Here is a 25,257-nt window from a genome sequence, read left to right on the forward strand (position 1 = left end):
GCAGGCTTGTGAAGAACATAATTTTTTTTCCCTTTTAAACTTCACTGAGTTTAAGGAATTCACATATACCTGTGTTCTTCAACTTCTAAGGGATCAGTGGGAGTACTAAGTGAAGCAAAGCTATCAGCAGAGGCTGAAATTCACTGAAGAGAGTACACAGCTTCACTGGAAACTTTTATGGAGTCTTCAAACTGAAAAATACCAGTGACTTACATCAAAGACCAGAAAACATTTTCGCCTTCTGGCCATTTCTCATTTGATTCATAGAGTTCTGCTTTATTTCTGTGCAAAGGAGGCTGTGTGCTTGGATTCATTATATAACTAGTCTGAAACTCATTTTATGACTCACACTTTGATGCTGACCTCTGCAGCTGCTTGGATTCTCAGCATTTAAAGAGGGAGTATGAGTCAAAAGGCTTTCATTGCAAAGATGCTGTCACATTATTACAGACTCGGGCTGAAACTAATTTAATGAATGAGGATGCTCTCTGTATCAAAGATTGCTTCCCACGGTCAGATATATCACCTTACATCACCAAAGACCAGCAGCAGCTTCTAGTTTTGCTAAGCTAAAACTTATATACATATATATATATATATATGTATGTATATGAAAATATCAAGGAAACCACTATGGTCCCTCTTGAGCAGAGAGCAGGCCTCCAGTAACACACAGGAGCTGTTTTTGCATTTATCTTAATAAATGGAAATTGCCTAGTGGCTGTAGAGGCCTGTCAAGTTATCTGTGGGAAATATCTCAGCCTGTGCCAGCCCTGTGGGGTGTTTTGTAGACTCCAGGACATCTAGGCAGCTGATTCGTACTGCTGAGGTGATAAAAATGTGTGCATCATTAAGAGATTCTCTGAAGAGCCACAACTCCCCAAGAACAAAGTGGCATCTGTCTCTTCAGGCTGGCATAAAGAAAATAGCATGATTTTTCCTCCATTTTCCTTTCTCTATTAATTTCTACTTAATTTTACCCTGGAATTAGAAAAAAAAAAAAAAAACTTACAAAAAATGGATGAACCACCTATCAAGAGACATGTCACCTACCCTCATGTCAAGAAAAAATTATTCCTAAACTCTTCCTGATGGATGTTTCATTAACTGAACTAAAAAAACCCCTGGGATGGGCTTACATTACATCCCCAGGCAACCTGTCTCAGAGATTTCCATTGCCTTATAACTAGATAATTTTTTTTTTGTTGCTAATGTCCATCTTAATCCTTGCTGCAATTTGTGTCCCTCATGTCATATCCCTTCCCACACTGATGGATTTGAAGACTGGTTCTGTGTCTTTCTTTACTCACTTCCTCTCCTGATTAAATTGTTCTTTTTTGTCTTCGCATAGGCCACATGCCCTGAGATTCTGATAATTTTTATTATTACAAGTTTTTGCCTTAAATCAGTGAAAAAGCAATTACTTGTATAAAATAATCATGCCAAATATCGTAAAGACCAGATCCTCATGGCTTGATGAACAAAGCTTTTTTAATGAAAGTGATGATTATAGAGAATTCTTAGAGAATCTAAGATTGATGCTTAAATGTTATTTAAAGCATAACAAATGTAATGCACACACACAACACAGATAAAGAATTCCACACATATGAAAATCACAGGCAGTCTGCAAAGATAGAGACTGAATGTATAAATTCAATGTTTCATTCCTGACTGTCTTGAATTGTTGTCCTAGAAAGGCATGAAAATGATGGGTAAAGAAGAATGGTTTATCTGTAACAGCTTTTAGATATATTTAAGTCTACTAAAGCAGTTTTTTATGAGCAAAAGCACTTTACTGGAAGGTGAAAAATGAATGCTTACAGGAATGCCACTTATGCAATCTGAAAGGAATGCTAATAGAGTTTGTCAGAGATATTTGTTGTTATCAACTGAGATGTGCCTATGTGTTTGATGTCTTTATGAATTTCTGTGAAAACATTGTTTATCCAGTAGACTTGGATGGAAATCACCAAAAATGTCATCCTCCTTTAGATCCTGACCCTGCAGAACCTTTAAGAACATACTTAATTCTGAATAAAAGTTGACTACTTCAGTAAGAAACAAATATGTACTTAGCATTAAGTGTATCTTAAAGGACTTTTGCTAAATCATGGTGTTTTTGTCAGGTAGTTTCATTTTCTTTAGCTTTCAATGATTTAGTGCTGTATGATTTATTGCTTGTTACAATGCATCTTTTATCACTACCTTTCCTGCTCCTTTGTTGTTCAGATGTGCATTGCTGCTATAAATAATCTTGTTGTGTGAATATGAAAAAAGAGTTTCCTTCAGCAACTATCATTATATGCTGTCACAAAGTTTGTGAAGGTTAAAGATTAATGCTTAAATAAGGTACTTAATAATGTTCACATTATATATCATATATCTTCTATGCACATTATATATCATATATCTTCTATGCTTCTATTTTTTCCTCTTTCGCTAAGGGAAGATGTGTTATTGAATAATGATGGTTGCAATAGCTATTTGAAAACACCGAACAGTTGTTTTATAGCTGCAAATGATTCAGACCTTTAAAGTTTGAACCATTTACTGAAGAGATGATAGGGTTGTCTGCTTTGCTCCTATTACATAGATTTTCTGGATGGAGAATTCATCTTGCAGTGTGCTAATGCTCTACTGCTTACCTACACCTAAAGGAGGGGCTGCAAGTTTTAAGTTTCTTGCAGCTGAGAATACATAAATGTAGATGAAGCTTAAGCAGCATGAAAAAATGCTCAGTTAGCTCAAGTTTTCCATCATTTTGTTTGCTGACATTTAAAATATTTGCTCTAAGCACCTATGTCTTCTATCACAATATGTGTGGATCTTACCTGCTGAAATCAGTGCTCTCTGCTCTCCTAGCTGGGTGTCACATGAGTGATGGAGAACAGCAGTGCAAAGTCCTCTTGTGAGTTCGTAATTGCTCTGACAAAGCTGGTTTATTACTGCACTGAGTAGGATCTATAGATGACAAGATGTTTCCAGCAAACCCCTGATTTAGGAGACATTGCCTTTTATGGCATTGACATCTTATGGACAGTAAAAAAGACCAATACTGACTGACAGGTAGAACTTGACAAAACAGCTGCTAGTAAAGTAGGAGGTACGATTCTCTTTTCTTAAAAGACAGTGATTTATTTGAAGTACTGGATCTCCACCCATCAGGCTTAGTGTGTGTTTTCTGAATCCCAGGCAGTTCCAGCAGAACCACGCCAGAGCTTGCAGTGTCTCTGTCTGAGTTCAGGAAATCAAAAGCTCATTAACTTTTGGCTCTCAACAGACAGCTGCTCACTGAAGAGCCCTGTCAGATCTTTGGCTTGTCAATTTGTGCAAGAGAAACAGGAAGTGGAAGAATAGGCACTTGGGGAGTGAAGGGATGAAAGTTTCCATGAACTAGAAATCCTGCTTTTTATCTTCCTCCTTTTCTAGCTAAGATAATTAAACATGTCTGTGCAGCAGCTGGAAATACTTGAAGGTCTAGCTATGCCCATGGATACAAGACAGAGGAAAATTCAATGATATGGGAGGACTAGGTGTGCAGTAGTGTGTCATACTGTGGTGAGCTTTATGTGACTTGTCAGCTGTGTCCTTCTTTCAACATTTGGCTGGAACCATCTGGAATGACCAGGATCGCTGTGCCAGTGACCTGTAATCACCTTGAGAAACCCACCCCGCTGTCTTCTGCATCTCTGGGGTATTTTCTGGTTCCAACAGGCAGCATGTAGGGCTTCTGTTGGAGATACTGAGGATGAGTGCTGTTGCTGATTTTTAAACATCAGCAGAGATAGTTGTCCTTTATCTTTTTCACAGGTAAAACTATGGAGTACCTGCTCTCCCTGCTGTCACTGATGGTCTGTGAAGCCTCTATTAGCTTTTCAAAACAACCCATCAATGTTTAGCTGGTTTTTCTATGCTGGATTTTTCCTCAAAATTCCACCTGATTTTGAAAACAAGCATGATGCCTCACACGTAGGGGGCAGCTGATTTCTGCCTTATAAAATGCAGACCCTGTGCCATGTACTTAATTTTCAGAGAATGCATGGAGTTAAAGTGGTCTTTAAAAAGCTATCTGGAGGGAAAAAATTACCATTACACTGTAAAATGCTAGAAACTGATCAGCTGTATTGTGGTAGTGGGCTTCTGGGAAAGTTGGTTTTGGTAGCATCAATGTACTTTAAAATAAAGGCAGGCCATAGGACAGCTGTGTCTATTGATTTTTTAAATATAATCATGGCACAATGATTGTGCACAAATGAAATTTCATCTTGTTTCTTCAGGTTGAGAAACAAACTAAGCTTTCACTGTGAAATGGGAAAAAAACCCTCACATTTGCTTTGGTCTCCAGAAGAAAGATAGGTGTCAAGAGATGTGAAGCTTCATTTTAAAATCATGCTAGTCACAAAGCAGCCTTTTTTGCATTGCACAGGTGTAGGGGATACACCAGGGCAAGCTTGATAATTCACCTCCTTCAGTGGATTTGGTTTGTTTGCTCCTGCAAGCACGTTCCCTGTCCCCAGAGAGTCTGTCCTGCTGCAGCTGAAACCCTGCCATCAGAAATCAAATGCAAATGTGTTAATTAATGAGGAGTCTTTATGAAGTGAAGTATATTACCAGAATGTGGCCACTCAGGCAGTTTGGTCACTTTATAACCTGGCTCCACTAGCAGGTATTTCCTTGGATGGCTTTCAGGTTCCTCCGTGCTGTAAAATTAACTGTTGCTCACCTCTTTCCTTTTAATTGCTGGTGTCAAATTTTTAAGTTAATTCTTCCATTTGCAAGGCAGCAGTGAAGGTGAAGAAACCACTGATAGCTGAACTCATTTCTTATCCACTTTATAGTGTTCAGGAGGGACATTCTGTGGCTTAATGGTCTCTGCTATAAAAAAGCATTTAAAAACTCAGTCACTATGTTGATGCTGCAGGTAGTGGCCAAAAACCTTAACCTACGTGCCATTGGAATTGTATCCCTAACTTTGCATGACTCTGTTCCTTCAGCTGGGAAGCCTGAGGCTCCTGGGGGACACCCAGGACTGGAGGTGAGCTGTGTTACACTTGGGCAAAGAGGTTGAGCCCAGGTGAGAAAGGCAGGAGGATGCTCCCTCTTTGTTACCCAGCTCTTCTTATCCACCAGTTTGGTTGATGCAAGGAACAGAAGAGAGGAGGAAAAATATTCTGCCTCTGACCTGAACTGAAGGGTGTGGCTCTTAAGTGATGACATGCAAATAAGATCTGTGTTCGTCTGCAGGCAAACCACTAAGAACCAGTAAGAGGCCAACGTGATAAATTCTTAATGGTGTTTTTGCTTTCACAAGCAGCATTCAAATTAGCAAAGACTTTCAGCTAAAATAACAGGTCAGAGAAACTTCAACTTCAGCACTTTCTCTGTGTAATATTTAATTTTCTTAATTTTACAAGTTTTGAAATATTATAGCTTCATCTTGTAATTAAACTAAAAAAAGCTGTTACCTGACCTAAAGCAACACAGCTGAAATTTTCTATTTTCATTTCACTATGGGTGAGTTCATACCTCCTGTCCTCATAATTTATTAGCACTGTTTCCAAAAGTAGTGTAGGAGAAAAGGTGAAATGCATACTGAGTCTCAGCTAGACTGAGCTAAGGATATGATATGGTACAGGCTCAGGTTAATTTTGGGCAGGTACCACAAAGATTTCACTATAACTTATTCAATGTAACTGATGACCCAGTATTGAGTATCTAGAGAGCCAGGGATGAATTAATAAAACATTTTTTTTTCAATTACAAAAATGGAATGAGAACTTGTACATATATATTATACATATGTATAATTTACTGTTCTGTCTTTGAAGTCTAATCTATTTGATAGTCTTGAACAGTGATTTTAAATTCAGCTTGCCTAATTATTTTATCTCCTCCTTTGACTCTCTCTTCTTCTCCAAAGAGAAGAGATTTAGCTTCGACCATGTTGGGATTTGAACAGAACAAATTAAATGTTGACTGGACTTTTTTTAAGCGCAATTAAAATGCAGGACCAAGTCACACTACCATACCTTTAAGAAAACTTTTTATTACATTAAATATTTAATGCTCAGACAGTTAATCCATATTAATCTTACAGGACCATGCAGTGACTGCAATCCTTTCTTGAGCTCCTTGAATCTGTGATAAACATATGGGCTAAGACTGCCTTATAAAGTTCAGGCAACCACTCCTTGAAGCTGAGCCATGTTTAAATCAGTAGACCAGATCATCTAAGTCTGTTCCCTGCTGCATCCAAGAGATGCTGTTCCCTGCTGTACTAACTATTTGGTAATTACTGGAGTGTACTCATCAGGAGGAGGATCACCTTCTTTTTTTAGGCCTTACCCGTGCTCTGGTGCAGGGCAGGGACCTTGAACACCTGAGCAAGGGACACTGATGCTCATCAAACAGGGCAGCAGAAGCGGTCCGGCCTTTGCCTCAGACTTGGTGCATGTTGGGACTGAAGAAGTGAGAGTGGATTTTATGAAACATGAGATCAAAATTGGATTTTATGAAATATGAGATGAAAGACCAAAAAGTCCAGTTGATGTCCCAGACTTTTAAGGACAGAAGAATTATAAGAAAATATGTAAAGTTCTCCAGTAGAGTCTTTGTTTTTGTTTGCTTCTTTAGATCTTGCAGTCATTGCTTCCTACTTTCCTACTTCTGGTATGGGTTATGCACCCATTACACAGATTTTTGTGTGTTCAGGGTTTTTTTGTTGTTGTTTTTGTTTTTGTTTTTGTTTTTTGTTTTGGTTTGGGTTTTTTATTTGTTTGCCTGGTTGTGTTTAAGTTTCTTTTAGTTGTTTTTTGGTTTGTTTTTTTGTTTCTTTTTTTTTAACTAACTATCCATTTATTGTGTGTCAATGATTGTCAGTACAGGAAGCCCTGAAATTTAGCCTGAGTAATATAAATTTCTACTATATACATATATATATATATACACACACACACATATGTATGCATAAATTTATGTAAATTTGTCAGATATTTCATTTTAAAAAATGGTACAGTTAACAGATCACAGGTGTCAAACTCCTTATAAAAGGGAAGGTTAGTTTTTTTTAAATTATATTTATTCAGTAAAATATCTATTTATTTCACATCAGTGCTGGAGGGAATTCAGACATGTCTCCTTGCATCTCTATCATGAAACAAATAATGGAAGATTTTTAATCTTTTTTTCGCTGAAACTGTCATGGATTGCTGCTTTATAGAGAGAAAGAATGGAGGGGGCCAGGCACCAGCAGGTATCCTATGAGATGCTCTAATTTGTGTCATTCCTTTCTCAAGGTGGTGAAAGACATTTCCAAACTTTCACACCCTGAGGCAGAGCCAGATTACTTGGATTTTTATCCAAGTTCTCTAAAACACCAGCTGCTAAGGTCTGCAAATAAACAAAAACTAATTGTGTGTGTACACGCTTCAGCTTTTTGATGACAATCAAAGCCTTTTGTGGAAAGAGAAGTAAAACTTTTCACAATATGATAATGAAATTAAAAATGCAGTTAGGTCTATCACTAGCCAGTAGACTTTTTAACCAATTTCACTGTTAAGTGTGGTGAAATATGTAGCAAAAGGACAGATTCTTAGTGATGTTTAAGCAGTATTTCCTCAGCTCCTAACAGTAGATTTTCAAAGTTTTCTAAAGGAGACTCCCATGATTCAATTTTTTTGACATTTTGAAAGCATGTTAAAATCCCTTCAGCTAGTCCTATGTATAAAAATATAAAATTATTCCTTTTTTAGAAGAAAAAGATATGAAATGAGAAGTCACCAAATACAGTTCATTTCTGTAGAGAAAAAATTCAAAAGCTCTATATGCATATGAAATTATTTTGCTCATCACCTTCCCAGAGAAGACAGATTTTAATTAATCCTTTCTCTGAGAAATACATTAAATCCTCATCTAATCCCCGAGCAGCAGTTCATATAAAGTCTGGAATCTTTTTTGCATGTTCGTAACCACAGAAAACATTATTTTCTCCTGAAGCAAATTGTGCTACAAAGGCTTTGAACGCTTTGAGTATAGAGACATTTTCCTTTTCCTTCATTTAATCTCTCACTGGCTTGATGCATGTGGATGCATAACAATAATTTTTTTCCCTTCCAATTTTCTTTCTGTTTCAAAGATAAAACCTAAGGAACTCTTCAACAATTCTGGCCTTTTTAAAAGTTCTGAAAACTTAGCTCTGAGCACCAGGTGCAACGAATGTCTCCCACACTGATTTCTGGTTTGCTTCTAATGACTTTAGCAAATTAGGTATTGTATTTGCTACTTCATATATTCCACCCACACCACTGTTATGCACTTGAAACTTCTCGCACTCCTGCTTCCTAGATGATACTTATTATTTTATCCTGTATTCTTTAGTAAAGAACAATATTACCTGTTTCAGAGGTATGTTTGGACAAGCACTGGAAATTTCTCAGCTAACTAAAGGAGATGTTATTTTATCTGTATAGACAGTAAATCATCTCTGCTTATACATATACGCATATGTGAAAAGAATCCACGGCTTACCTCCCAAAAGTAGCAAGCCAGATCAGCTGTTCACATGCTTGGGCACAACCTGTGAGCTGAAAAGGGCTGAGGCAATTTATTTACATGAAGATTTGGTGCTGCTGGTCTACTGCACATAAAGCAGCTGTCCTCAGCTAGCTCATGAGGGCTGCCTGTGTGCAATGCCATCATGAGGGTAATCATGCCCACCCCAAAAACAACACCCTAGTTCACATTTCTCCAAGCATTTGTATCATAATACTCACATTTACAATGGTGAGCAAAGAATCATTAGCATGAGATATCCACATCATTGTCACCTTATTCAAATGTGGATGATCTAAGATACACGATAGTCTCAAAATGTGGGGACATAAAAATATTGGTTTGAGTTTACTTGCCTGGTTAGAATTTTCTGCCTGTTTGGTCACTGGGGATGTGAACACTTACATCAACTGTATTCACAACCTTAAACTGGTTGCTAAATTTTGTATTTTTCTTTAGACAGTCTTGTTTCTTTGAACTGTTTTCTGTGTTCAAGTCAGTGTGTGAGGCAGTCCTGTTTCACTTCTTCATTGGACTGAAACTGTAATTGAACAGTTTCATTTGTGCAGAAATGGAAATGATAGCAGTTCATGTCCACATTTTTAATGAAAATATATTTTATTGTGTGATCAATGTACTGCTAAGGAATATCAGATAATATACAAAGAAGTATGACTGAGAAATATATTAGCAAAAGACTATGTTATTTTGGAAATGAAGGTTTGTATCACACTAGACTAATCTATATCTACATTATAGTCTAAAAATAGCTGGCTTGCAGAAGACTACTTTTTTATATACAAAATATATTTTACAGAAATTTTATACATATTTTTTTCTCTTGCCTAATCTTTTTTATTATTATGTGTGAAACACTAATGAAAAAAATTTTTAAAATAAAATTTTTTTATGGCACTTATTTTTCTGGCAAACTAAGTTATTAAACACTCTGCTTGTGCCAATGTGCAGTGACAGATAACCATGAACAACGCCGTAGAGATTTGAGCCATGCTGAGACAGTTTCTTCAGTGGGTATTTCTTCACTTCTTTCTGGCTCCTCTTCCTTTCCACTGCTCTGCAGTCCAGTGAATGCAAAATAAGTGCTGGCACAAAGCTGCTGGGGTTTGAATAGCTCATCCCTTTTGCTACCTGAAAATATACATAATCTCTCTTCATGGAGATGACCTGGGATGCAATTGTATATTACGGCAAATATTATCTTCTTCCCTCCACCCATGTAGTAATTCTGACCTAGTTAATGTCATTTCACGTGTTCACTTTCTGTCTGCACACTGGTTTTGTATGTGAGAGCAGGTGGTAAAGTGTATATTTTTCTGGAGATGGTAAAAAACTGAACTTCAGTACTTGATGGTGTTACATTCTCCAAACTTCTCTTCAGGTGCATTAACGATAGCAGTACAGTGCATTTATTTTACTCTACCTTAGGCTTTTTAAAGGGATATTGGGTGTAACTTGTTCCTCTTCTATACAATGACTTTTTTTATTTCTTTCTCTCTCTCTCTCTCTCTCTCTCTCTCTCTCTGTGTATGTGCATCCATATGAAGGCAGTGAGAGAGAAGCCTGCTGCTGCAGAGAGCACTTTTAGTCTGCTCTGTGTAATTTCTTCAGCCTTTTTATAAGTGGAATTAAACCAAAGAGCAGTAAGAATTCAACTGGCTGCTTCTGTATTTAATAAATAATAACCCTGTCATGAAATTGCAATTGGTAATAAAAGGTCCTGCAATTGGTAATAAAAGGTCCCGCAATTCATCTAATTGCTTTCTACCTCTGTTGTAAATCTGTAATGCTCATCCCCACAAGACAGAGTGTATTCATTACTTCAGGTACATCTTCTTCCATAGAAAGAAGGAGCAGAGATGCAGGCATTTAAATTTTTTTCTTTCCATACCTGCTTTTCTTCCCACTGCCTCTCTGTGGGCATATTTTTTGACCTACATTGTGGTTTGTGCTGGTCTTTTCCCAAGCTTTTAGCGTTGATGATTAGACTAATTCCTGGTTTTTGCCCTCTTCTATCTCTGTAGCATCTGTACTACTATTTGATCAGAGATTAAAGATGGCAATGTAGTCTGAAAACATGTTCTTCTGTATTAATTACAATCTTTTTGCTATGTTTGGAACTTTAATTTTAAACTTCACCCAGACTTGCAGTTTTTTAAAACCTTCTGCTCCTGCTCGGCACAGTTTTAGTGATTTCACTGATTTCACTGGCTCCAATATGGCACTTGAGGACCAATGGTGTGGTCTAATGTGAATGAGGCCTTTTATTAATTTGACAAGCCTAGCTTCCCCAGCTAGTGATGTGTTCCATGTACCACTTGACGTTACAGCACTCACCTCCAGGAGCTGTTAGGCAGGATCACCATCCTTCAGGCTAACATGCCACAGGTTGTTAGCCTACTTATAGTTACAAGTTACAACTTAACTCTAAAAACAAGAAACCATTTAACCCTTAGAACTGTTAGAGAAAAACCCAACTACTAGAAAAACAATCTGTAGACAGAAAAAACGGCTTGTAAACAGGAAAAAATAATTTGTAAACAAATGAAGTCCTTATATGAACTGTCACTTCAAGAGTCCCAGATTTCCATGAGGTAGGTGAGCAATTATTCTGGTTACTGCTCCATACACAGCTCTGTGATGTCTGTTGAGGGGCTGTCAGGAGGATGCTGCCTGTAGTCCCAAGCAGGACGTAGTGCAGGATGAACACATCTGGCAGGTATCCAACGTGTTCCAGTGTCCGTTGAAATGCACACAATGTCCCCAGGTAATAAGATCCCAAGGACCACCCCATGTATTAGTGAGAAGGTCTCTCACCATTACACTGGGCAAGCTGAACACCACAGGATGATTGTAGTGATAAGAAGTGATTTAAAATAACTGTGTTCTGGGATTTTTCCAATACTGTTAAATGCTTCAAAGTGTAAGCAGCATTTGCTACTCTGTGGGGTTTCACCACACATTCCCCTTTTTTGTTTTTCTAAGATAAGTTTTAAAGTGTCATGTGCCCGTTCTACAATGGCCTGTCCAGTTGCTAAATGAGGAATAGAATACAACACCTCAGAATTGTAGAAACTGTCCAGTTTTCTGTGAAGTATATACAGGGCCATTGTCTGTTATGATGATGTGAGGGATGCCGAAAGCCACAAAAGCTGATTGCCAGTGTGTGATGGCATCCCGACCTTTTTCTCCTGTGTGTACTGGAGATACCTTTTCATCATATTGCTGATGAAAAGGTATCAATTGAGATGTGCATATTTTAAATGGCCAAATCTAGGGATGTGTGTGACATCAGTTTGCCAGATTTGCAAAGCACACAGTCCACGAGGGTTTATCACCATCAGCAGTGGTGCAGTGTGACCTTGGCAGTCAGCACAGGTGCTAACACTATTACGAGCCTCTGTGTTTGACAGCTGAAATTGCTGCTGTAAGGCTCAAACACCTTGGTGGAAAAAATAATGTGATGCCTTTGCTTGTGCTAGCTTATCTGGTTGTGGTGCCATTCAAGGAGGTCTAGCTAGCATATATATCTGCTCTGGTGCTGCCCTCTGTGATAAAACCTGGTAAATTTGTGTGACTCCTGATGTGTAGGATGTAATAAGGGCAAGTTCTGGCTTGGATAGTACAGCATAGAGTTTTTACTAAGTTAAATAGTTGTGTATTATCATTTTCCTTTAGTAGTTCTTGGTCTAATCTTTGTGTGATATCAGCCACATACGCAGAATCAGTTACAACACTTAGCAGAGTGTAGGGAAAACGTTGGAAAGCCATAGCTACAGCCTGTAGCTCTACTATTTGAGGTGATCCATTCTCATATCCCTGCAATGTTTGCCACCCACCTTCCTCTCACAATGGCCTTTCCTGTTTTCCCAGAACCATCAGTAAACACTATAACACCTTTTATGGGTGTTCAGCTACTTAGAGGTTTCAGAGATAGTGCAGTTTTGCCACTTAACTTTGGTAATATATGGCTTGGTAAATGATTTGTCCTAAAAAAAATTGCAAGGCACTTTGCAAGGCTGTACAGTAGCAAAACACCATTCAAACTGCTCTTGTGTCACAGGAATAATGATTTATGAAGCATCGCTAGCATTCAATTGTAAACACCTGTGATGACATTAGATGATTAACTGTGCAAAGCTCAAAGACTGTGGGTCTTTTTTGGTTGGTGAGGCAAAAACAACCACTCTGGAATGTGCAAAGGGTCAGGCCAGTGTGTATTCCACTGTCCAATAATACCAGTAGGATGAAAATTAACAGTAAGAATGAACAGAGTCATACACACCTCTGGGCATATCCAGTAGACTTGCCTGCTTGTGATAGCTTGCTCTACTTTTTCAAGAGCAGCTTTTGCCTCTGGGGTTAATTTTCTGGGGAAATTAATTCAGGATCACCTTTTAGGAGGTCAAATAAGGGTGAATTGGTTAATCCTAGATAGGATCTGATCTAGCTGATAGTACCCAAACATTTTTGTGCATCATTTAGAGTCTGAATTTTGGTTGAAAATTAAATTGCTTGTGACTGAACAATTTGTTTCATTTGTTTGAGTCCCAAATATTTCCAGGGTGCTTGCTGCTGCACCTTCTCTGGTGCTACCTGTAGCTCAAATGTTTTTAACGCTTGCAAGAGGCTTGGCTGAATCTGTGAGAGTTCTTTTTTATTCAGGTTGCAATCAAAATGTCATCCATGTAGTGGTAACAGTAGGCCTCTAGAAACTGTTCTCTCACCAATGAGAGTGCTTGTGCAACATATCATTGACAGATTGTAAGGCTGTTGCTCATGCCTTGGGGAAGAACTTGCCATTGGTAGCATTGCACTGCTGCAGTGTTATTAATGGAAGGCAAACTTTGGGGTATCGTCAGGGTGCAGTGGAATAGTGAAAAAACAATCCTTCAGGTCCATAATCAGAATGTCCCAGGAGGCAGATATCATTGTAGGAGAAGGCATACCCACTTGCAAAGCACCCATGCCCTCCATCACAGAGTTGATTTTTCTTCTGTCATGGAGCAACCTCCATTTACCAGATTTCTTTTTTACAAGTACGGGGTGTTCCAAGGGCTCACAGGTGGCTCTATGTGCCCTTGAGCTAGCTGTTCCGGCACTAATGATTTTAGGGCATCTAGCTTCTCTTTCTCAAAGGGCCAGAGCAGTATCCACACAGGCTGAGTAGGAAGCCATTTCAGAGCTGGTGTGGGATATGCCCTTTAACACAGTGGGCTCTGTTAAAAATTCCTTCCCACCCGAACTCTCCATGCAGAAAAAACATCCCTCCCCCACAGTTTCAGGGATGCAGTAGTGACGTAAGGCTGGATTGTAGCTGTTTGGCTCTGAGGATTTTTCATCAACACAGGATTGCTGCTTAAGCAGCTCTGTGTGGTCCCTCTGAGGGTACACTGCAGATGTAGAAGGCCATGATGAAAGCCATATATTGGCAGAGTGACGTCTGCCCCTGTGTCAGTCATTCCACTGACCTTTATCTTTGAAGGGCTTGCCTTAGGCATCGTAACAGTGCAAACCATGTTAAGTTTTTGATCACCCACAACCTGAGTCCAGTACAGCTGTGCCTGTCCTGTTGATCTGAAGCCTTGGTCTCCTCACTCCCTAGAATCTGTTTTGAGGACACAAGACTTAAAAGGGATAAGTTGATCAATTTCGTTTTTTTCACAGGTGAAGTAGGGGTGGAAACCATTGCATGTATTTGTCTGGTAAAATCTGCAACTTTGGAGAACTGCAACTCTGGCAGAAGTGCTGCCCTGGGGATAGTGACCCCGGGTGTTACGTCTGCAGGAGCTCCTGGTGATGCATTTCTGAGACCTACCCATGGAGGTAGGGTCAGGGGTGGGGTCCTGCCCCCTGGAGGTTGGACTGGAGGTGGAGCCCTGCCCCCTGACAGAAGCGCAGCTGTGCTCCAGAGGTGTAGGAGGCAGTGCACTTAGTCTCAGGAGGGGCAGTCTTGACATTTCCATGGTAATGTGAGGTGTGGGCTGCTCCAGTAGTAGTGGTGAGGAGCTGGTGCTGGTGGCTGCATGTCATGGCACTGTGGCCGTGGGATTCTCGCCCACTTTGGTGGTGCAGAGAGGTGTTGCACAACATTTTGGAGTGGCCACCACGTGGTCTGACCCTGCGGAGCAGTGCAGCATGGTATGCCCACCCAAAAGGGTGGCATGGTCTGTCATGGCACAGTAGCTAGGTGCAGGTGGGGGTGGGGAGGAGGCGGGGCACCACTCTGGGTACCACCTGATGGTCTCAGGATGCTCAGCCATTACGATGGTGCAACTTGACCCAGGACAGCAGCCTGGAGTGGATGCTGCGGCCGTGCTGGCCCCACTCCACCACGCATGTGCTTAAGTTGTGCCATCTATCCCACAGCAGGAGAGCTTGTTCCTGCAGTGGCTGGGGCTGGCTGGAGCTGATGCAGAGGGACACAGCGAAATGACTGCTCTGCTGCCCAGCGTGCTTGGCAGTGTGGCGTCTCCTCACTGCTTTGCTCAACTGGGGAATACTCCGCTGGAAGCATGTAATGGTGTGGGGCGGCCCCGTGGTTCTGCGCAATGGCAGAATGCCTGGTTGGCATATTGTCCCCACCTGGGGCTGCTTTCTGTCTCCCCGTGGCCACTTGGCCCATCCCTATCCCACTCTCATTATTTAACTGTTTTAGTCAGTCTAGGATGATCCTCCATGGCTTTGTAACATTGATGGCTTGTGTCATCACCAATGGAGGCTGCAGCAAGTACATTTTGGCCAGTCCTCTCCCAAGTTAATAAGTTTGAGGAGGTCCTTTCAGACACATTATGTTCATGGCTTTCGTAACACATGAGCAGGGCTAGCAGAGCCTGCTTGTCATAATTCCTCTTTATTTAAGAAAGAAAGTCCTTAACTTCAGAATGGGGTCTTTTCTGCTGTCCCACCACCTGTTTGCAGCAAGTATTCTGCTGCCTGCATCAATATTCTACTGCTGTTCCTGTTTCCCTGTTAGTCAGGGTGTTGGCAGCAGTCCAATTGGGAATTATGAAAGCAGTCCTCCTGGAGTGTCAGGTGTGGTTCTGTTGGAGTAGTGATCCTGTAGAAAAGGGTGTATTCTTTCTCTGAAGATGCAGTGGAAGAAGCAGCTGTTCCTCTGGGAAATCCAGTGCAGAAAAAGCTGTGCTGGTGTTCCAGAAACTCAATCCAGGTAGAAATGCTTGGCTCCTCCGTCTGGATGGAGCTTCTCACAATGGGATGCTGCAATTTTTAACAGTCACATTCAATAGGCCATTAACAGCAGATATCTCCCAGGGAATGGGGGGAGGGGGGTTAGGGGGTGAGGGAGGAGGATTGGTTTGTGAAAGAGATAAAGACAATTGCTCATATTAAGAAAAGATAACTGGCACACCTCTAACAGATGGTAATTGAATACATCTTGTGTTCAATCTGGGGCAAGGAGGATTTTAATCTCTCAGTCCAGACAGCTCATTGGTCTGTCTTAAACACTGCTCAGCTTCTGTGGCAGTGAGATGTCTGCAGCTTAGGATGGAACGTGACTGGGTGAAGTCCCTGTATGTATTCAAATCCATCCTATCATAGCTCAACCCAGGGGCTAGTTTATGGAACCAGGCTGGGTTTCTTATTTATAACTGAATTAATTGCTCGGCCACAAACCAGCTGTGACATGTACCCAGAGCTGGGGATAACTATGCAGGCAGGAGCATCCAGGTGAATGGGGAATGACATCCAGAAGGGCCTGAGTTTCTGTTACATGTTTGCTTTCCAAAGCTCTTTCTTATGGGACAGGAGATCTCTTGATCAGGGTCAGAATGGGAATGTGCAAAAGAGCAAGGTACTTGCTATCTTCCCTGGACTCCAAGCCTGACTTAGCCATTCGATCATCCCCCTGCAGAAGAAGAGAGAGGTTTATCAGATCTGCATCCTCTGAAATCTAACAGGGGGATAATTCCTATATCAATACAGGCTTGAATGAGAATAATGGAAATGACCTCTTGGTGCACTCAACAGAGGTAGCAGAAAGAAGGGTAAGGACTGGGAGGAGAGGAGTATTTCTCTTACAAAGCAGATACGATGTGGTTGTCCACACTCTGTAGATTAAGATGAATTAAGAATTGGTATAGAAGTGACTAGACTAGACTATTTTCAGTTGGAAGGGACTTACAATGATCATCTTGTCCAACAGCCTGTTAAATTGGTTTTGGTTCAATTAAACATGGGAAAAGGAAGGAAAATTGCTTCTAAGCAACATTGTGAAAACAGAATTGAAAAGGATTCCTATTTATAGATATTAAATGCATTATATGTCAGAAGTGGCTAAGAAGTTGGCTTGTGGAAATCCTGAACCCAAATTTCCTCCAATGGCCTTTCTGTACTGTGGAGAACAGAGCTTTGGACTGCTGAGGCTCTGGCTTGTGGCTCAGGAGATATTACAACAAGCTGCTGATGCCAGATGTAGATGAAATAGGATCTAGTACCCGTGTCTGCACAGCCTCTTGGCCCTTCTCTCAAGGTACACAAAGTGCTCATTGTGGTTAAATGGGACTTTAAGTAGAGGGAGGAGCGGGGCAGGACAAGCATATGGTTGGTGTTTTGTTCCCTGCAGTTGCCTTGTTAATGAGCATGCGGTGTGCTGGGCCATGCAGTCAGAAGGGTTGGCTGCATTCCTGCCGGCTGTGCTGGGAGCTGGCCTGGGCTCACCTGAAGCCACCTTTCCCTCTTGGCAGCTTGGCTTTATTTCTGTGCTCTTTTCCCTTTCCAGCTGCGGTGCTTTGAGAAGGGCAGACAGTACCTTGGCAATTGGAAGTGGAAGATTTTGAAGGAAAAATCTTTCTGGTGGTGATGCGAGCTGTGAATTTATTCTACCTACTTACTGGCATCTGTACACATAACTACATGCCAACACCTGATGGATGCCATACATTCTGGCCACCTGCTCAGCTCCTTAAAAGTTAAAACACTCCAAGTGACTATGTTGACTGTCTCAAAATTTTATAGGAATGCACATTCATCAGGCATCTGTTTCAGTTCATGGGGCTTGGCTCCTTTTTTGTGGAAGCTATTTGCCATTCTAGTCACAGAACAGGAAGAAATTCTGCTCTGCAACACACTAAATGAATAGAGAATCAGGCCCTTGCAAAATAGATGATTTCCTTGATGGTAATATTGAGGGGAACAGAGTGAAGGGATTTTAAATCTCAGGGTGTCTGACGGTTCCACTAACACAATATTCATATTTAATGACATTCATCTTCATGTTTTCTTTATCTGCTTGCTTCTTTTCAAAGATAATCCCTTAAGGATTCCTCATTCTTCTGCAAAAGTTTCTTAACAAGAAACGAGAAATGGCTGTGTATCCCTTTTGCAAAATGAACCAATCTGGAATAAGACAACAAACAGTAATAAAGATGAGGAAAAATCTCTTTTTTAAAAAAATTATTTAAATCATATAAGAAAGAGAAACAACCTACTTGCATTTTATTATTTATTATAAAAATGTTCTGTGATTTTTGCACCTCTAATGTTTTACTATGGGTAAAATCTAAGCATTTACAAAAGATCTGATTGGAAACTGACATTAAACGGAAAATTCAACTTTTTGTCAGTTTGGGGATCTGATTCAAAGCTGGATAGAGACTTGACAGGTGAGGCAGATTAGCCTGGAGCCCAGCAGAGAACAGTTATCTCATTCTGCAAGGTTTTAATATTTCAAAATTAAGTTTATACAGATTCTGGATGAAAATCCAACTCAATTTTTTTCCATCAAAGAGAAAGGCTTTTCAACTGTAGTTACTAGCCTCTAACTTCTGAACCAAGAAATTTGCGGATGCAGTGTGCTGTTAGTTGGCCCTGTGGCCCAAGGTGATCCATATGGTGCAGATGGGACAGAGTCACAACCCTGGAGTCTCTGCAGAGTGCAGCTGAAATTCACACCTCATAAGGAGAATCCTGGGAGTTGCTAAGTTTGGCAGCGTCAACATGCTGCTACCAGGTTCTGCTTTGGGATGCAGATCCTGAAACTAAATGCTTGGGAGGAGGTTAAAACCAGCTTCTGAAATCTTACTTTGACTCCCAAATTTTTAAATCCTAGTAACAGTCACTTCATTCTGGAGAGTGGAGAATGGATGTTAGGGGTTTCTGTCAAGAAAATCCAATAACTGTTAATTTAGCCTATAAAATGTCATTGCTGTTTCAAGTCTTGAAGATTTAGAAATTTGATGTCATCTCTACCTGGAGGGGCTCAAAAATTATATAAATGTGGGTGCAAATGTGTGGTGGAATACTTGCATCCTAAGTAAGGCACACATGAAACCCTATGTTTCACACACGGCAATGACCTACAAGAGTCCAGAAACATGGCATCCCTTCCCAGCCACATCCCAGGCACTGGGACCACGTGGAGATGTTTTTGGTTCCAGATTTGAGGCAATCAATCCAGCCTGTTTGGGTATTGCCTACCCGGTCTGCCCAGGTCTGCATCCCTCTGGAGGCATGGTGCCAATGAACCCAACTCTCATGCTAAGCAGCTTGTTAAGTCAAAGGAGAATGAGTTTCTGACAGACAACAGGAATTGTGTCACTAATGTGTCAGTTCTGCTCTCCTGTGCAGAGGAGACAAGAGCACACAGCTGTAAAGTGGTGCTATGCCGCAAGAGCCAGCAGCTGAGTCCCTCTGAATTGCCCCAAATGTTCAGCTTTTGGGGAGGAGATGTGCATTGGGGAGAGCAGGCTAAATTTCCTCTTCAAAACCTGGCATATAAAGATTTGGATAAGCATGTGGTTTTTTTTTGTTTTTTTTTTTTTTTTTTTTGTTTTGTTTTGTTTTTTTTTTTTCTTTTTTTTTTTTTCAGAAAAGCAATTAATTTGCTGCTCTTTTAGAAGTAAGAAATATCTCATTCTCTTTTTTCCTACAGTCTGATCCCATTATTTGTTCTTTGCATTTAATATGATTATGCCTAACTACTCCAGGGTGCCAAAGCTTCAAAGAGCTAAAAACCAAATATTTTTTCAATTTTACTCTGAATGATGCCTAAATACAACAAAAATAAATCTACCATAAATTCTCAGTAAAAAATAATATACACTTGAGCAGATCTTTTTTCTGTTCATTTCAGATGTGCCTAATCTTTTTAACAATTTGACACATTAGAATATTTACACTGATTGGCTTTTGGCAGATTTCTGCATCATGCACAAAAACACTGCCACACAACAGTTTCTGCCAGGGAAGTCAAGATACAGAAATGGATAGCAAAGGAGGAACCAAATATGCCTGCATAGTCCCTCCTACTACTGCTGCTGAGTTTTGGATTGTAACATCCTCTGTGATGGCACCTCTGCCTGTCATGAAGCATCCATAGTGTGGTGACAAAAGGAACCATTTCCACCTATTGCATTTCACAGCTGTGCAGGAAAGACCAGAGTTTTTGCATGATGAATTTCAAGCTTAAATAATCAAAATCACTAATTTTTACCTGATCAATGAATCTTTGATTCATTGCTTCTTATTTTTCCTTCTTTTTTTTTAACATTTTCTTTCCAGAGTTACCTACTTACATCTACCACTTCACATCATCACATCACATCATCACATCACACCACATCACATCATCACATCACATCACATCACATCACATCACATCACATCACATCACATCATCACATCACATCACATCACATCACATCACATCAATCACATCACCACATCAATCTCCTGGTTTCATTTTCTGCAGTTGCACAGGGCTTCCTCTTCTTTCCAGAGGGGAGTGAGTGCCATGCCACTATGGGGTGATAAAAGATAGGCATTGCACATCTGCCCCCATGTTTCTGCACATGCAAGATATCAGTTTTGCTGCACACAGCAACCACAGAATACTTTCTTTACCTTTCAGTGGAACCATTTATGCTCTTAGGTTTTCTGGTCCTTTGGTTCAAGGTTTTATTTAAGAAAACTAAATGTGTGTATCTTCCAAGGCTGAGATAAAGGCAATGGCAAATGAAGAGGCCTCTAAAGCAAGTTGTCTCTATTCTTCTTTCAAATAATCCATTCTTATTGCTTATGGATTTTTAAAATATCTTTCCAAGTTATGAAGCATGCTGTGGTGCAGTACTGCAATACAGTGACTTTAAAAATAAGCCACTCTAAAGGTTAAGAAAGAAGAACCATATTTTAATATATATTAGATAAAAAACTGTCTTGCAATAATAATTGAACAGCATTTTACATTAAAGCAGAGAGAAGTCTGAATTTCTCTCCCTATAAAACTGTCTCAGTCTCTTAAAACATTGAAAGTTCTCAGAGACTTTTCAAGGTCCCAGCTGAGGAAAAACAAAGTGAGTTACCAGAATCAATCAGCTATTCCTTCAGCACAGAGGAGTTTCAAGGATTTGATCTTGCCTTTTGTAAGTTTTTGAGATTCAATCATAAAATATTTTATTTTGCCATTCATTTCAGAATTTGCTTAATGTCACCATTGAGAGTGGAGTGGGGAAAAAAGTCTGAACACCAAATTTCAAAGAGTTATAATGACTTGTAGTGGTTTAAAAGTTTAAAATTATTTTATTCTAGAGAATTAGCTTAATTCTAGTTGTGGTAACACAGACAGCCCATGGCTTCAAAATCTATGACTAAACAGCATTTTGATAAAACCAGCCCTCAACAAAACATGGCAGTGGCAGCAACTGAGAAATACTCACTGGCAGAAAAGCTAATAGTGATGGAAAATCTGAATTAGCCCTGGAGAGTGCTGGAGCAGGGCACGGTATAACCTTTTGCAGCACCATCAGCACTACTTAGAGAAAGTAGCTGGCAAAGCCACAAGTCACTCTAGGTTAGCCCTGAGAGCTGCACATGATCTGGCCTGTGGGGTAGATCCTGAGAAGCCTCTTAGTGCCTGTAATATGCTTGAACTTAACAGCTCTGTAGGAATGAAAGTGCAAAAAACCCACCAAACCCAAAAGTTCAGTGTAATAAATTTTAACTCTAGCTAAGAGAATTCTCTAAATATAAGAAAGAAAGATAAGAAGAAGGAAGAAGAGGGGTAAAAAAATGATAAAATATTTTCAAGAAGCTTGGATGCTACCTAAATACTTCTTTGCAGAGTTTCAAAGTCAACCTGTACAATCAGTCAGAAAAAAATCCAAAAATATTTCCCCTCTCTTTTATATAATATATATGAGCATTTCCCCAGTGGTTTTCAGCAAAATATTGTGGCTCTATAATATTTATTTTTATCCTTCTTCTTTATAAGATTTCTTTTTTATCTATTTCATGTTCCAACCTATGAATCATTTGTCACCATAAAATATTGATCACTGGTGCATATTAGTCAGAGTTGATTGCCTCGTGACTGGTACTGATTATCTGTATTGATCTAGACTGATTCCCTTCTCTAAATAATTCCACTGAATTACTCTGATGACTCCAGCCTCTTCTGGAGAGTCTGATTATTGCTCAGACACCCAGAGGTTTCTGCATTTACTAGAACAGCCTAGTCCAAAGCCCTAGATCCAGGCATGTCCTAACTTGGGAGGGTTCAGAGTCAAAATTTGGACCTGAATTTCCCCTGCTAATATTGGCCCTGGGAGCTGGAGGGCCCTATAGTGGCCCCTCTCTTGCTGCTCATGTAGGCAGGTATGGGAACAGTCCCAAGAAGATTGGGGATGTGGATGCCTGGGAAAAGCACAGGGGAAAAGGTGTGCTGTGCTAGCAAGAGAGAGGATTTTAAAGACTCCTGAGCTCTCTCATGGCCATCTGTGTCTACATAAATGCAGGACTGGGTTTTACCATGAGCAGGTAAGGAGAGATTGAATTGGTGGGGTGTGAGTGTGAAACAGATCAAGTTCTGCTTAGGATTGCAGTGTCATTGGGGCAGAGCATCCTCACAAAGCTGAACAAGTGCTGTATTGACAAGTGACTTTGAGCTCTGGTCAGGGAAGGTGAGTGCACTCTCATATGTACCCTTGGTGTAAATCTAGGGTGATGCCACTGGAGATGGGTAAAAGCATCTGAATAAACAGAGGGTATGTGGGATTAGTACCCATAAAATCTGTGAATAGAGAAATAATTGATTACCTTGTTCTGAAGTGTATTGAGCTTCTAAGTATCTAGGAGCTGTGCCTTTCCAGACAGGTTTTCCACATGGTAAAGAAAACACTTCTTTCCTGGGTATACAGCACACTCTAGCTCCTTGCAGAGGTGAGGGAGAGGTCTATTTTTCAAGTCAGGTAGATATTGACAGGTACCTTAAGCCTACAAACTTAATAGGGTTTTTTTAATATGGGAGAGTGTGTTGGTATTTGTTTATGGATTTACCATAAGACTAAAGGTAATCAAAATCATAGTGAGCTCAGCTAAGGTAAGTAAGCAATGCTGCTGAGTGGAAAACCCAGGCTCCTGGGCTTAGAGCAGGGAGGAGCTCCATGCTTTTGCAGGTGTGCCTGACTCTACAGCTAACAGCTTGGGGTGCAAGGTAATCCAGAGTCCACAAAGCACATGGCACACATGGCACTTTGTTACTGGCAGTTGCTGTTGGAAAGAGCATGTGGATGGTTGTTGTCAGACTTGTACCAAAGGAAAGCTCAAAGGAATGCCAGCGTGGCTTTGTTTTTTTTTTTTTTTCTTTCTATCACTCAGCTGCACTGAAGCCCGACACCTCTGGTAGCCAGTGAGAAGCTGGTTTTGTGCTGCGCTTTTACGGGAGAAGCCTGCCTGCATTAACTCTTACTAAAATCAGCACCTAGACAACTTAAGCAAAATCCAGTGATGGAGGTCAACTCCACAGAAGCCAGCAGCAGCTCCCAGGGAGGCACCAGCTGTCTGGATCTTACCCTTGTCACCTTCACTGAAACAGTGACTTTCACAGAAGTGGTGGCAGAAGAGGAGTGGGAATCCTTTTACTATTCCTTTAAGGTATTACTTTAAGGGGTGCATTACTTTTCTCAAATGCTTGCAGCTTTGGAGCATTTTCAGCACATATGTGGGGAGGCAACTCTTTAACTTTTTTTTTCAAGTATTGGTGGGGCTTTTTCCCTGCAAATACTGCTGACAGCATGTGTGAGGCATTTACTGAAAAGCAAAATACTTGTAGAAATTGGACTTCAGATTTACATGTCTTAGCTAACTCTATCCCGTTCCAAGAGAGGACAGTACTGTTTTTCTGTAGAGGTATGGTAATTATACATGCATCTTTAGTCAAAATCTCACATTATTTTAACACATTTTTAATGTCATTTCTTAGATGCATCATCTTGACATAAGGGATTTCTTTTCAATTTTCCAGCTGCAACAAACATTGTACACAAGTGAGATGGGGGTTTTTGTTGTTTGGGTTTTTTTTGATCATGAGGGACAGGTTCTAATTTGTCTTTTGTTTGTTTGTTTGCTTGTGAGTTGAATGGGGGATGCAGTGTCTCTTGAAATCTGTTGTTAAGAATGCATCAGATGAGTCATTCAGTAGTGAATGCTGTTGAATTGAATGGGAAGTGTATTTAGTCATCTACAAAACTAAACATCACCCTAGCAATATGTAAATGTAGGGAAAAGATTGGAGAAGTTCTGAAGTTCATATTTCTTTCAGATTTCTATGCTTGTTGCTACTGCTTAATTTTGTTCTGAATGTCATGTGTCTCTTTATTTTTATGGTACATTGTACAAGTTCAAGTCATTAAAAAGTCTGGCTAGGAGTGCCCTGCCCTGCCCTTCGGGACCTCCGCACCAAAGAGATCAATTTCAGCTGGAAAGATCCAGGCATTTATATCATTTGACAACATGTGAGGTAAAAGGGGATATATTCAGAAGCAATTTTTGTATCTGTGAGATTGGTAGTGCTCTGATACGATCCTAGTGGAATCGGTGGAATTACAGCAGGTTCCCAGCCCTGATTAAGAAAAGGATGATCCATAGTGCCAGTCTTAATTAGTGAGGTCTCTTTTAACGCGCTGCTTATGATTGCTAAGGTAATACTTCCTACCTAGGATTTCAAGGGTGAAAATTATTTTTTATTAATTTTTTTTTCCTCTCCATGTTAGACTCCTAAAATGCTCTTGAAAAAAAAGTCACAAGGGACAAGAAAAATATTTTAACAACTTTCTCTTTATCTCCTGTCTTCTTTTCACAGTTAGGGCTGTAAATCTGAACAATGTCATGGGAGCAGTATTTTATAATGGTAAAAGTGACAATTTATTCCATGATTAGAAAGTCCCCAGGCAGAAAAATTCTCATTAATAGGAGAGATTGAGTAAATTACAATAATTAGGAAACCAAGGATAGTCATGCATGTTCATCCATTGCTAAAGGAAGCGATTCTTTTTTCTGTAGCTGAGGATTTCTCATTAGATTTGCTCTTGAGTCTCTGCCGGATGCCTGGCTCTGGCACATGCAGCATGAACTTTGCAAGGAGACTCACTGATTTCACATCAATTACTAGCTGTTGATAGGCATGGAAATATTTTGACTCTAGAGACAAGTGACAGCTGGTGCAGCTGTAGGAAAGGAAGGAGAGAGCACCTGCTCTGATGACTACAGTGCAGGGAAGACAGGGCTCCCTGCCAGCAGTTTCAGCACTCTGTAAAACCCACATGCAAAAGGTGCTGCTGATACCTGTTGACTCTGCTGGCCATCCTCCATGAGCTCTGCCCTTGTTGTGGCTGTGTCCTTGCCCACTTCAGCAAGCCAAGCAGCATTGTCTTCCTCTTTACAATGCTA

At 40.2% G+C, this 25,257-nt stretch overlaps 1 protein-coding gene across 2 annotated transcripts in view; it reads left to right on the forward strand.

Annotated features, from left to right (window-relative positions):
* Nucleotides 1-25,257, forward strand: part of NPSR1 (neuropeptide S receptor 1) — a 143,454-nt gene that overhangs the window by 62,050 nt on the left and 56,147 nt on the right. For both annotated transcript variants that reach the window (XM_085573324.1, XM_085573325.1), the window contains exon 4: nt 23,188-23,463. In XM_085573324.1, the coding sequence (XP_085429450.1) occupies nt 23,317-23,463 (147 nt within the window). In that variant the 5' untranslated portion in view covers nt 23,188-23,316. The remainder of the gene's footprint in view (nt 1-23,187; nt 23,464-25,257) is intronic.

This window comes from Lonchura striata, chromosome 2, assembly GCF_050655825.1.
Source record: "Lonchura striata isolate lonStrDom1 chromosome 2, ASM5065582v1, whole genome shotgun sequence".
NCBI lineage: Eukaryota > Metazoa > Chordata > Aves > Passeriformes > Estrildidae > Lonchura > Lonchura striata.